The sequence below is a fragment of the Mastomys coucha genome, unplaced genomic scaffold (genome assembly GCF_008632895.1).
Source record: "Mastomys coucha isolate ucsf_1 unplaced genomic scaffold, UCSF_Mcou_1 pScaffold1, whole genome shotgun sequence".
NCBI classification, from domain to species: Eukaryota; Metazoa; Chordata; class Mammalia; order Rodentia; family Muridae; genus Mastomys; species Mastomys coucha.
The window spans coordinates 63,276,066-63,290,205 of NW_022196891.1; the positions used below are offsets into that span (position 1 = coordinate 63,276,066).

The following is a 14,140-nucleotide window of genomic DNA, read 5'->3' on the forward strand; positions in this document are numbered from 1 at the left end:
CTCTGAACCCCCAAATTATGTTAATAACTGAAAAAAAACCTTTCTCTAGTTGTGGTGTGCCTCAGCCCTTAGAACACACCTTTAATCCCAAACAACGAGGGTAAAGTAAGTTTGTAGAAGGAAGCACCTATGTTCAAAAGTGATGTCTAAATGAGTGGCAGAAAAAACGACGAATCAGAGAAAGATCTGACAGAACAGACTATGGCCAACTCTGACGAGAAGAGAGGAAAGGGAAGCTACTTTAGAGAGCAGTACAGAATGGGGGTAGAAGAAAAAGAGAGGTAGGAGGCAATTTTACTGGAACACTTGTACAGAGACAGGTTGCAGAGGAGGAGAACAAGCTAGATACAAGTAAAGGCAAAACCAGCCGGAGAACAAGGAACTACAAGATTAGAACAGATTCCTAAGGTTAATTTGGGGCCAAGCAGAGCAAAAGCCAGAGGCTGGAGAAGCCACATTGAATCAGTCAGCGTGGAGAGAAGTTTGAGCCAGAACAGCTGAGTTAAACCAGTCAACAGAGCTCAGAAAGAACTAGAAAGAGTGAGCTCATTCAGCAGTTAAGTCTCAGAGGCTGAACACATTCTAGGCCTAGATTAGATTGTGTGGAGGCTGGAAGCTTCAAGGAATAGGCCTAGGTTAGCAGACAGAAGCAGATTGGAGATGACAATCACATCAGGAGAATAAACGTTACATTTAAAACAAGTTATTGGCTTGGAAAGCTCTAGAGGCTAACCCCCTAGAAATAAAAACAAAATAAGACAGAAAAACAAACAAACAATCCAACCCCATTACAGGCTATTGCCACTGCTCTTGGGTGTCATTATAACTAGATGGTAATATCCTATTATTGATGACACATGTACTTCAGCTACAGGACATAGAAAAATCAATCTGGAACTGACCAGGAAGCCTCCTCCCTGTGGGCTAACTTTCACAGTGCCAGAAGGTGCTATACAGGCACCCGGGAGAGAAAAAGTATCAATAGTCTTACACAATTCTAGACTCTGTATGTTACAATACTGACCAAATAGGCAAGATGTGTCATTGGTGGAATAATGGTATGACTGTTCTAGTGGTAAATAACTGGTTTCTGATTTGATTTGATCTGAGGCCTATCCTTAGCAGGAGGTTCATGCCTGGTACTGGAAATGTAGTCAAAAGCTCATGAATGGGGAGCTCATGGGCCAAGAGGTGAGGTAGGGGCTACCTCACTACTGTTTTGTTAAACAGTTATGGTGAACTGCCTTCTCAGTATTTATGTTAATACCCACAGATGTATGCAGCCCTAAATAGGACATCATGATCAACCCTATTTCCCTAACATCAAGACTTAGGAACATTAGGAAAATGTTCCTCAGTAGAAGAGATGTAAGAGTCGGAGGCTGGGAGGAGTTTTGTGAATTGCAGTCTTCTAGACTCGTGGGATTTGTACTCTGTGACTGCAGAGCAGGTTCTCTGAACAAGATCGGGGCAAGGGCTCTGAGCCTCAACCCTCCCTGATGAGCTATTGGCTGGTGAGGGCTTATGGTAGGTTACTCATGTCCCAGTGGACAGCTCTACACTCACATGCACACAGGCTACTTGAAGAAAAAAAAATAAACCACATGAAGTCGTATGTGTGGGTGAGTTCAGGGCACTTTGGAAGGAGTGAGGGATGAATATGATCAAAACACATTGTATACATGCATGAAATTATCAGAGAAAAACTGAAAAATACATAAAATCAGGTATCACCTTATTCCAAGTTTTACCCATTTTTGAGAATTAGAAAGTAGATAAGCTATACTTGAATGAAGAAAGCTTAATACTGAAGAATTCTAAGCTTTCTCCCTGGCTCTCTCACTGAGTTACTCAGTGATTTAGTTCTGTGTCATTGTGTGGAAATGCTAGTGTGGCTACTTAGAAACTTAAGTACAAACCCATCTCAGATAGACTTTTCCCTATGATAGTAATGAAAAATCTTCCCTGGGAGATGCAGGGATGCGTCCTAGTTCTGTTTTGTTTGCAAATGGAATGGGAAGGCTCCTTACCCAGCAGCAAACTGTGAGGGTGCCATGAGGCCTGGGCTGAGTCCAGCAGCAGCAGCCATAGCAGCAAGACTGGCATTTGCTGGCAACTGCGCAGCTCCTTGGAGAGCAGCGGCAGCTGCTGTCTGTAAGCCGGACGCTGTCACCATCACCTGGCTGGCTCCGAGAGGGGAGGTTAGAGGCGTGGAGGTGGTCTGTGTTGTGCTGGTCTCACTGGCACTAGAGGCCTCAGAGGTGGAGGCTGAGGCAGGAGAGGGACTCAAGGAAGGGGATGTGACTGCTGAGGGAGCAGGTGGTGCTGTGGAAATCACGGTGGCCGTGTTGTTGGACGTGGAGTCTGTAGTGCCTGAAAAGAGAACCGAGTTAGAAAATGGCCTCCCGTAAATGGGTTTGGAAAACCAATCACTTCCATCAGTATCTAGAATCAAGGGAATGGTTAGCCTACTACCCATTAATCCTTAATTTGTTCTTTTTTGGTAAACTAGCTTAGCATTTTAACAGAAATTGATGATAAAAAATTTATAGCCAAAGCTATACTGTGAGACAAGAGTAACTACACAACTCTGAAAGAAATAACAGTGTGTTGTCCCTGTCCCTGCTACCAGTCTCAATTTTCTATTTAAAAAAAAAAGAGCAAATGAGGGGCTAGAGAGATGGCTCAGTGGTTCCGAGCACTGGATGCTCTTGCAGAGGGAAGCTCACAACCATTGTTACTCTAGTTCTAGAGGATCTGATGCCTTTTTCTGGCCTCAATCAGACACACAAGTGGTACACAGATATACATGTAAGAAAAACACTCATATACATTAAAAAACAAAAACAAGAAAACCTTCAAACAAATAAATCTTTAAAAAAGCTATTCAAGTCAGGCATGGTGGTACACACCTTTAATCCTGTCCTTGAGAGGCAGAAATAGATCTCTATGAGTTTGAGGCCAGCCTGGTGTATATAGAGAGTTGGAAGCCAGTCAGATCTACAAAGTGAGACCCTGCCTAAAACAAAAAAAATGAACAAAAACAACAAAACCAAAATCACTTTAGTATTTCTTATCATTCCTTAGTAGATTTTCGGTACACCCATTATAACAGCACACCTAAATCTGAAATAGCCATGTTTCAAATATTCAAAAGCCACATGTGTGCAGTGGATGCCATAGTGCATACTATAGATTTAAAATGTGTGGTGAGCTAGAGTCTAGAGGCGAGAGTATCTTGAAAGAATGTGCCCATCACGACCCATAAGCTATCTACTAAAGTAAACCATATAGAGCAGGCCCTCTAATTCCAGTTGTCAGTAAATGCTTGTCCCGTTTTTCTTTTCCTCTTCCTCCTCTACTTTTTTTAGTCAAATTGATACAAGTTAATAGTCATTTGGAAGAGGGAACCTCAATTAAGAAAATGTCCCTACTTGATGGAGCTGTGGGTTAATAAGTCTGTGGAACATTTTCTTAATTAACGCTTGATGTAGGAAGGCCCCACTCACTCACTGAGGGTGTGGCCACCCCTGGGCAGGTGGTTCTGGATGGTATAAAAGCAGGCTGAGAAAGCCATGAGAAACAAGCTAGTAAGCAGTGCTCCTCATGGTCTCTGCAGCAGTCTCCATCTCGAGTTCCTGCCTTAACCTCCCTCAGTGATGGACTGAAAGCTGAAATAAATTGTTTCCTCCCTAAGTTGTTTTGGTTATGGTGTTATATAACAGCAATAGAAACCCTAATTAAGACAATGCTACATTACAAAACAAAACCAAAAATAAAAACAATAAAAAACCCCACCAAAACAAAACAGAGGTAGCCAGAACCTAGTGAAGTTCAGCATGTCCTAGGATATAATTAACCACACATAAAGAGAAAACAAAACTCATGTGGTATTCTCACTAGTGAGAACTCAAAAAGGACAAACATATTCAACCCAACCCTTTAAAATTTCCATACAGCAACGCTATGAGGCACGTAAGAGTTTGAATGTATTATATAAACAGCTCAAGCAAAAGAAATATCTCAAACTTGAGAGTGAAACAGAAAACTCCTGTGTAAGAAACACTTTGTGGTACAGAAGGAAGATGCTTCCGCTTTAAGAGCCTCAGCACATTTAAGTCCCTCTGCTGCACTAACACAGAAGCCTGCCATGAAGGTTGCAGTGCCCCACGACCGGATGGCTTTCTAAACAGAGGACTCCCTTTCTCAGCCGGGCTTCCCTGTCTCTGCCTGTGAGGTCAGTGTGCCTGAACACAGGTGGCTGGCACTGTCTGAAAAATGACCTTGAATAGAGTTCTCTGTAAAGCTGAATAACTCAGCACATAAGTCCTGCTCTGGCTTCCTGTCAGCATGAAAATTAGGTGTTGTATTATAACCAATCAGCCCTTTCCACCTGTACCCCTAAAAAGCCCTTTTATACTCTACCCCTGATACAATAAAGTAGTTTATTGTTATAAAGTCTAGCTGCAGTGGTTTTCCGAAGCTCTTCCACCACACTCACAGCTATCCAAACTCTGCTTGTAGCCTCTGCCACCTTTATCCTCCAGGGCTGATGACCAACAGCCTCCAAAGAGAGAGGGGCACAACTCCCAGTTTCTTTTCTGCTGCCCAGTTTTCCTCCTAAGCCACTGGGAGGGAGGAGCTAAGGCTATCAGAAACAAGCATCACCCGCTTCCTAACCCTTTACAATGGTATCTAAGTGGCTTGTGGTCTCTGAATGAGGTAAACTTGCTTACCTTCTTTTTGTTGCTAATTAAGAAATATTATAAAAAACAATTCATCTCCCCTTTGTCCTTCTCAAAAACAAAACTAAGATGCTTTCTCTATACTACAGCTGCCTCTAGCTAAATAAACTTACACCAGTGTGGCTATTCTAAACCTCCCCCTTGAGTGTCTCCTCAGTTGTAAAGGCACCAGCCCCAAGGCCTGCAACCCTGTCCCTGCTGCTGTGGGGACTCTGACTGGAGACTCCTAAGCACTTCCCAGCTGCATCCTTTCCTAAGATCTAGCCCTTGGTCTATAGGAAGATAAATGTGCTTTCTTATTTCTCTTCTACAGGCAATCTTTCAATCTCTTGACAAAATTTTCATTTCATGAAACCTAACTTTACCTGTAATATTAAATTCTGAAACTGAAACTGTCCATTTTTACAAAACCTCAAATCTTGTAGTAAAAAAGCTTAAATTGATTATTATACTTTCCTCCTCACTGCATAAATTAAATAAACCAGCAACTTATTAACTCTTGTATGCTTACTAAGAAAATCCCAGCCAAATCAGTGGGTTTAATATAGGCTAGAAAGGGATGAGTTAAAAAAACTACTTAGTTGTTTTTGTTTTCTGTTTATGCAACCACTATGATATAAAACACCAGCATGATCTTTAAGTATATCCTCCTAGCCATGGAGTTATGTTCCAATCCATATACCTCCTTTACAATCTGAATCCTTGGCAATGTATTCACCTGAGCACTGTATGGGAGCGCAAGCTTTCAGAGCCTCAGCATCCTTTAAAGGATGCTACCAACCCACCCCACAGTAGACTGAAATGTTAGATTCAAGACCATGTAGGGTACCTAGCACTTCCTCTTGTTTCCCACCCTTTCTAATCTACTGAAGTATGATTTAATTGTAAAGTTAATAACTTTTTTAAATCAACTTTCAAAGCTCTTTCCGTATCACACTATCAGACTAGAGCACTTGCACCACCAAGGGAAGATCCCTCAGGTCTGCAGTCACTTACCAAGCCTACCCTGTCTCCAATGATTGCTTTTTTCCCTGGCCATTTCACATATAAGGGACTGTAAAACATGTAACTTTATGCATCTTGGCTGTGCCTGCCACACTGCCACACGAGCCAGCACTTTGCTCTCCCAGGTCACTCAATGGTGCACATATGCTACGTGAGCTTTGGCTTGTTTACAGACTGGGACTGTTATAAATATATGCACACATGTAAGAGTTAAGGGGTAACTGTTTTCATTTTTCTCAAGGAAATTGCTTCACTGGACGATATATTAATGTTTTTAACTTACAAAGACCATGCTGAAGTGTTCTCCACAACAACCGCATCCCTTACACCCCATTACCATACAGCAGGAACAGCAGTTCTATGGCCCTCACTCCTCATCCATCTTAGGCTGCACACATCCTATGAAGTACGTTTTGAATTTTCCTAACAAGCAATACTGCTGAGCATCTTTCTCTATGTAGTTTTTCACTTGTGTACCTTCTTTAGTAGAGTATCTATTTAAATGTTCTGGGCTGTATTTTTACTATTGAGCTTTGAGAGTTTCTAGTATGTTCCACATGTAACTTTTTTTTTTTTGAGACAGGGTTTCTCTGTGTTGCCCTGGCTGTCCTGGAATTCACTCTGTAGACCAGGCTGGCCTCGACCTCCCAAGTGGTAACTTCTTTTTAAAAGACACATACTCTAGTCCTTGTCTTTTGTTTCCATTTTCCCAAGATGTCTTCTATAGCACAAGACTTCATTTTTGATAAAATCCAATTTATCATCTTTCAAATAAATAAATAAATAAAAAGTGTGTGTGCTCATATGCTTTCCAGAGGGCCTGAGGACATGGGACTCCCTAGAGGTAAAGTCACAGGTGGCTGGGAGCACCCACCACAGCTGCTGGAACCAACTCAGACTCTCTGCAAGAGCAACGAGTGCTTTCACTGCTGTCTCTCCAGCCCTGGTCTCTTTTCTCTTCTCTTCTTTTCTTTCTTCTCTCTCCCCCTCCCTCCCCTCTACTTTTCCCTGTCTTTCTCTCTCTGTCTTTCCCCTCCTTCCCTCCCCCCCCTCCCTAAAGCTTATACATTGGGTGTTGAACCCTTTGCAGTACAAAGACATGGAGACTGTCTCCTATTTTCTAGAAGTTCTATGAATAAATTCAGGTATCTGACCCATTTTAGTTAGTTTTTTGCTTGACACAAGAACCTAAAATGGTCTTTGTGAATTTTGAGAGCCAACTGTTCCAGCATTTGTTAGGGACTCTTTTTTCCTACTAAATTGTCTCTGCTGTTTGTCAAAAATTAATAGGGAACAAATCAACCCCCCCCACCCGACAGCTTTGTTTCATGTAATCTATTTTATGAAGAGTTTAATCTTGCCTATATTACTTGTACCTTTATAATCTGCTTTGAAACTTGGCTATATATATATATATATATATATACATACATGTATATATATATCCTCTAAGTTCATTCTTTTCAAGTCCTTTTCAGATTTTTAAATACATCCCTTTCATATTTATTTTAGAATGAGCTATCAGTTTATGTGTTGGAATTATGACTGTTGAATCAGAAATAAACTAAACTAGAGACAGACACGTGTCATTTTAAGAATGCTGGAATATAAGATGCCTTTTAGAATTTAATTTCAGGTTGGCGGGAAGACAGTATTTGCCATACAAACATGAACCCCCAAGTCTCATCCCCAGAAAGCACAAAAAAGGCAGGTATGGTGGTGTGGGCTTCTCATTCTGGTGCTGGACTTGCTGGCGAGCTGGTGTATACACATTAGTGAGTACCAGGTCCCAATGAGAGACCTTGCCTCAAAAAACAAGGAATTAGCTGTCCCTGAGGAACATCTGAGAGCTGGTTTCCGGCCTCCGCATGCATGTACACCAGCATACACACGGCCCCCAATCAGCTAGGAGAAGGGGCTGGTCTGGCCTTAAGCTTGCTGCTAATTGCTGCAGGTTTTGAGTAGTTGCTCTTGATCTGTGGAAGCAACACCTTCTGCTTCAGGTCACAGCTTTTTATCACAAATGGATTTGGTTTGTCAAATATATTTTATCCAACTACTCAGGTCTTGTCTCAATTTCTATTTTTATTGCATAATATGCTAATTGGTGTTCAGATATTAAATCTACTGTATATTCTTGGGGTAAATCCTCCAGTCAAAATGAATAATTTTTTATATATGTTGTCAGTTTTGACTTATACATGCTAGGCAAGTGGTCAACAACTCTCAGCCTGACTTGCTCTGACTTAGCTGAGAGTTCCAAATATATATTTTTCATGAGGGCTATGAGCCTGCTATTTTTTTCCAATGTATTTATCTAGCTTTTGTATCAGAACACTGCTTGTCTTGTTCAAAAAAATTTTATATTTTTAGAAATTTTGTATTTTTAGAAAATATCTCATTAAATAAAACAAAAAACCAACAACAAATCCCACAGAACACTTTTTTTTTCTCCCCAGAACACTATTAAAACCTCTAGGGCCTGGGCTTTTATTTGTGAAGCTTTTAATTAATAATTGCTCAACTGCTTTTAGTCTATTTAGATTTTCTATTTTTTAATCAGTTTTGACAATCTGTTAGTTTCTAAGCTATTGTCCATTTTACTCTACACTATTTTTGTTTAGAGTGAAGTTGTTTCTAGTACTCCAGCAGTTCTAAGTATAAACCCCAAAGAACTGAAAATATATGCTCACACACAAACTTGAATATGAAATTCACAGTAGCAGCAAACCTATGCTACTACACCAATGCTATGCAAACCAGTGCTGTGCAGCCACAGAATGGAATCCCATTCAGCTATGAAAGAAAAGTACTCATATATGAAAGAAGCCTGACATACTGAAAGGGCCATTTGTATGAATCCATTTCTAAAATGTTAAAAGTAAGCAACCCAAGCGAGTACAAGAGGAATGCCTGCATGAGCGGAGCACCAGTAATTAATTAGAGAGTTGTAGTTCCACATACTGTAACTGTACCAAAACTTACTGAACTGAGCACTGTAAAATTGTACACAGAAAAAGGTGAGCTCTCAGCTAAACAGATGCCTTTAATTCCAGCTATTGGGGATGCCAAGGGTAGGCCCACTTCAAAACTAAAAAGAGAAACAAAACTAATTATATTTCAATATCGATCCGTCTGTCCGACTATCCGTCCATCCATCCATCATCTACCTACCTGCCTGCCTGCCTACCTACCTACCAAGGTAGGTCCTGTGTAACCTTGAGTGTACTGGAACTCACTATGCAGAACAGGCTGGCCTAGAATTTAGAGATCCACCAGTCTCTGCTCTTGAGTGCAGGGATTAAAGGTATAGACATAATACTGCTCCACTCTGGTCCTGTTTAGTTACTGGTTTTGGTAATATGTGCCTCTTTTTTCTTGGTTGCAGATAAATTTGTCAATTTTCTCTTGTCCTGTTTCTCTACTACCTTCTTCATTTTATTACTCCCCCTGCCCCCACCTCCCGGCTATAATCCTTATTTTAAAAAATATGATTATGATCCTTCCTTCCTTCCTATGTGCCTAGGCTAGCCTTGCAGCCAGTCTCCTCTCACTATTGCAATCTCCCACTTCCTACACTCTCAGAACTTTAAATGTGAGCTGTGGGCTGCTGGACCGATCTCTATCACTGCACAGAAGCTGTCATGATGGCCTCTGCCCTCCCTGCTGGGGTCACACTGTGTGCCATAACTACTGTCTTCTGAGATGCTTTATTTTCATTGTTTCTTTAATTTTAAAAATTTTCTTAATTTCTTGGTTTCTTCTTTAGCATAAACTTCTGATTTAATTTCCAAATATTTGAGGATCCCCAAATATCTGTTGTTGATTTCTAAAAGACATATTTTTGTATGACTTTGATCTTTTAAATTCACTGGAAGGATTCAAGTTTTTTTCTGTTGTTGATTTCTGTAAACACTCATGAGGCAGAGGTAGGCAGATTTCTGTTAAGTTTAAGACTAGTACGATCTTCATAGTGAATCCAAGTCATCAGGGTTATATAGTAAGACCCTATCTTTAAAAACAAAACAAAACAAAACAAGACAAACAATAGACTAGAGAGATGGCTTAGTGGTTGAAAGCACTGGCTACTCTTCTAGAGGACTTGGGTTCAATTTCCAGCACCCACACAGCAGCTCACAACTGTCTCTGACTTCAGTTCCAAGGGATCCAAGTCCCTCACAGAGACATATATGAAGGCAAAACAGCAAAGCACATAAAATAAAAATGAGTTAAAATAATGCAAATACACTATATGATTTTAACCTTTAATTTACTGAACCAGTAAGGATGGATGTCCCAGGTATAGTTGAAGAGATTGTTTTCCAAGTCAGGTCAAGTTGGTTGATAGTGTTCAACGCTTGTGTATCTTTGACAATATTATTGACATAGTTCAAAAGTAGAGTATTGTGTCTTAATATTGCTGAACTATTTCTCTTTTTTGTCCATTTTTCCTACCTGTATCTATCTTGAGTTCCATTGTTAGATAACTAACTCAAATTGCTATTGTCTTTCTGAGAAATACATTTTCATCATTATGAAACATTTTAGCAAAGTGAAGAACCAGAACACTCTGGTTGAGCGTGGCTCCAAGGCATTTAAGAGCACTGTGTTTTCCTGAAGGAGTGCATTTCTAGCCCCTCTAGAAATGTTTGCCAGGACCTTTCAGGTGCCAAGCATGAGAAAACAAAGAAAAACATGCCAATTATAAGTGCTTTATTATAAGATAGTAGACTGAGAAAACATATTTCCTTGTTTCTGAAACCCCATTCCAAATGGCAGAAAAGACACACAAAAATAATACACTTCCAGGGGCAGACATTGGGTATGCGATTTAAATGGATTTGCAGAGATGGGAAAGAAGACAAAATAGAGTAATAGAAAAACCAATGATAGCATAGCCAGCAAAGGAGAATTAATTCCTTTGTTGGAGCCCCAAGAAAAGTCCAAACTCAGAGTTGCCATATGCCAAGGCAGGAGTAGGAGAGCAGAGAAAGGAGTGGTTATAGGACTGTTTATATACTACCTGGCAGTGGGTCTGCCAGTCCCTCTACAAGACCTTTGAGCTGAGCTCAAAGAAAAGAAAGAAATCTGAGTAACAGACTAAGATTCCAGTTTCAGTATCAAACACAATCTTTTGAGTGTACTGTACAGCAATTTCCTCTGAGATAAGCTTGCATTTTGTAGCGAAGCTCATTAAGACACAGGATATTCTAAAAGGAGTTTAAATATTCCATCTGATGGAGATGTTCTTTAAACTCAGGAAGTAAACAAGTCAAAGAATTCCAGAAGTCCCTGAAACTGAGCAGAAACATTAGGACCTTCCCTCAGCAGTCATATATAACCTGTAAGTAACAATATGCCGAGAGGTACTCAGTGAAGCTAAGCTGTCTGTAAAGAGCACTCACTGTCAAGATGGGCTGCCCAAAGAGGCACAGATCAACTGAGCTGTGTGGTAAGGATACTCTGCCACTTGTCAACTTCTCTACAGGCTGTCTATTGCAGTGCAGGTTTCCATCTTTTATGAGCTGTCACCCATGCTGGGGTGGGCTTCTGGTGATGCAGCTGTCTTTGAGTCATTTCTGTTCCTATAGTTACCTATTACCACCCATACTCCTAAAAGAAACTCCAGTGAAACTCAATGCTCACCAAGTTGGACTTTGGTGGTATCCTTATATTGGTCTGTCCCTGGCTCACTATCTGGGGTAAGTAGATGCTTGCTCATGTCGCCCCAGGAATAGTGACACAAAAAAGAGCAAAGTCCCATCTTTACTAACTGAGCAGTGGGGCCTAGGTCTGTGCCAACAAGTCTGGCTTTTGCTACTTACCACTAGAGATTTTTCTGTAAAACATGGGTATCCTTAGGTCTGATTCAATGATTTATAATTTACTGAGAAAATAAAGTTCAGCTTTAAATTTTTGGATGACTGGTAGTCAGAAGACAGGAACTTTATATTATTGGTGTTCAACCTAATGTGGATTGATTACAGCCTAATAAGCAGAAGTGTTGAATGCTATACACTAAAAAGTGTATGTATGTGTTCATGTACATATGTGGGTACAAACATACATGCTTGGAGACCAGAGGTTGATGCTGGGTATCTTCCTCAATCATTACCTTGTTTCTAAGACAAAGTCTCACTGGGCCTGGAGCTCACCAATCTGTCTAGCTTAGCTTAAACTCAAGGGATCCTCTTTTCCCTGATTTTCCATTGCTGGCCCAGATTACAGGAGTGTGCTACTGCCTCTACACCTGAGTTCTGAATTCTGGGAAATAAACTCCGGTTCTCACATTTGTGTGGTATGCATTTTATTGAATGAACCATCTCACCTGACCCCAAAAAAGTTTATACCCTGGAATTTAAGGCTCCTATAGCAGGCACAAGTAGCCTGGGAAGAGGTGCTGCTGGAGGTTATAATTTACAAAATTCTTTCAAGTTACTATAAACTGTGTGCATACCACTTTATGGGAGGAAGTACTGTATGAGGCATAAGAGTCGAGAGGTCACAAAGTGCTGTTAAGATCAGCCTCCCAAGTGCTGGGATTAAGGGTGTGTGCCATGTCTGGCTCTTATTTATTAATTTTATAATGAGTGTATCAGGCAATAACCTGAGTATCAGAAAGAATATAGTATTTAGCTCTTTACACCTACAAAAGCTATTGGGAAAGACAGCTTTATAAACATAGATTTATAATATGTATAAATGACAACCTTAACTTCCTGAAGAAGTTAAAAAACATTTCCAAGAGGAATTGATATATAAGGTGGAGTAGCTTATCAATATCACACCAAGAGCTGCCTATCAGACTAATAACTAAGCACTACAATGGTAATATTTACAATGACATGGGTGGAGCTTGCCCATGTATTGGTCCTATATGTTGGGTGGGGTGGCAATGGTGTAGCATAAAAATACTCAATATAACTGACAAATCTGTATGTTTCTCTGAATGTAAAAAGCCATCACTATTGAAGTTTTGTGAAGAAAAAAAGTCATGTGAATAGAGGTTTTTTTGAAAAAACTTTTATTTAATGAATGAGTGCTCTGCTGCATATACATCTGCAGGGCAGAAGAGGGCGTCAGATCCCCTTATAGATGGCTGTGAGCCACCATGTGGTTGCTGGGAATTGAACTTAGGACCTCTAGAAGAGCACCCAGAGCTCTTAAGCATCGAGCCATCTCACCAGACTCAAGGATGTGTTTTAAAAGTTTGGAAACAGTGTAGGAGATAGAGTAATAGAAGATTTAAACATTTTACACTTTTTTTTTTAAAGCTGGGTTTGGGTGTTGTGGTACACACCTCTAATCCTAGCACGCAGGAGGTAGAAGCAGATGGGATCTGAGTTCAAAGCCAGGCTGATCTGCATAGTGAGTGGTCCACTCAGGAGGTTAGCCAGGAATCAGTCTTATACTACCTTGCCCAGCTCAAGGTCAGGTGTACACACGCACACAGACACACACACACACACACACACACACACAAACACACACACACACAGAGCGAGCGAGCGAATTAGTGATTGAGTTGGAGCATATATGTTTGCATGTATGTAGTAAGGTACATGTGGAGGCCTGAAATTGATATGAGTATCCTCCTTGTTTGTCCCCTGTTTATCAAGGCAGGGTCTCTTACTGACTCTGGAACATACTAATCTGGCTAGCCTGGCTACCAGTTTGTTCCGGGGAACCCCCTTCCCTGCTTCCCTAGCACTGTGCTTATGGATGGGCTACTAAGCCAATTTGGGTATAAATGTGTACTTTGTATGTCAACTCTAGTCTTTATGTTCACAGAGCAATCTCCCTAGAGCCATAGTCATACAGTAAACAAATAAACAAACCAAAACAAGCACCCCACAGCCAACTCATATCTTAGGCAGTAGTACCCTCATGACCTAGCAGGTCTTCACAGAAACCTGACTGGCATTGTGCTTACTAGCCTGTAAGCTGATTGTTGCTCACCTGTGAGAGAGAGATTAGTCACGGCAGCACTGGTTAAGGGGAGGACAGGGTTGACTGTGAGGGTAGTTGCTGTACTGCTTGTCACAAGGCTTGGAGTGGTTGCCACCTAGAGGTGAGACAAGAAAAAATGCATGTGGCATAATCAGAACTTGAATAATTCATAAGCTAGAATAATGTTTAATCAGACAGACTCTAAATCAGCTAGAACAACACCTAAACATCAATATCACGTAAAAAAGAGAACAATCTGATAGCATTAGGGCTTATATTGTTTTTACTTTTGATTTTGTGGGAGAACCCACCCATCCATCTGTCCATTCATCTATCCATCTATCTATCTACTGATTTTTAGAAACAGGGTTGCATCCATCCATCCATCCATCCATCCATCCATCCATCCATCCATCCATCCATCCATCCATCCATCCTTC

General features: G+C 40.7%; 1 protein-coding gene across 5 annotated transcripts in view; it reads right to left on the reverse strand.

Moving 5' to 3' along the window:
• Pou2f1 (POU class 2 homeobox 1) overlaps positions 1-14,140 on the reverse strand; it is a 149,184-nt gene that overhangs the window by 13,087 nt on the left and 121,957 nt on the right. For all 5 annotated transcript variants that reach the window (XR_004123324.1, XM_031388175.1, XM_031388204.1 and 2 more), the window contains 2 exons: positions 13,710-13,815; positions 2,031-2,373 (listed from right to left, as the gene is read on the reverse strand). Coding sequence is in view for 4 of the 5 variants with exons in the window: in XM_031388175.1 (XP_031244035.1) it covers positions 2,031-2,373; positions 13,710-13,815 (449 nt within the window). In the remaining variant the exon portion in view is untranslated. The remainder of the gene's footprint in view (positions 1-2,030; positions 2,374-13,709; positions 13,816-14,140) is intronic.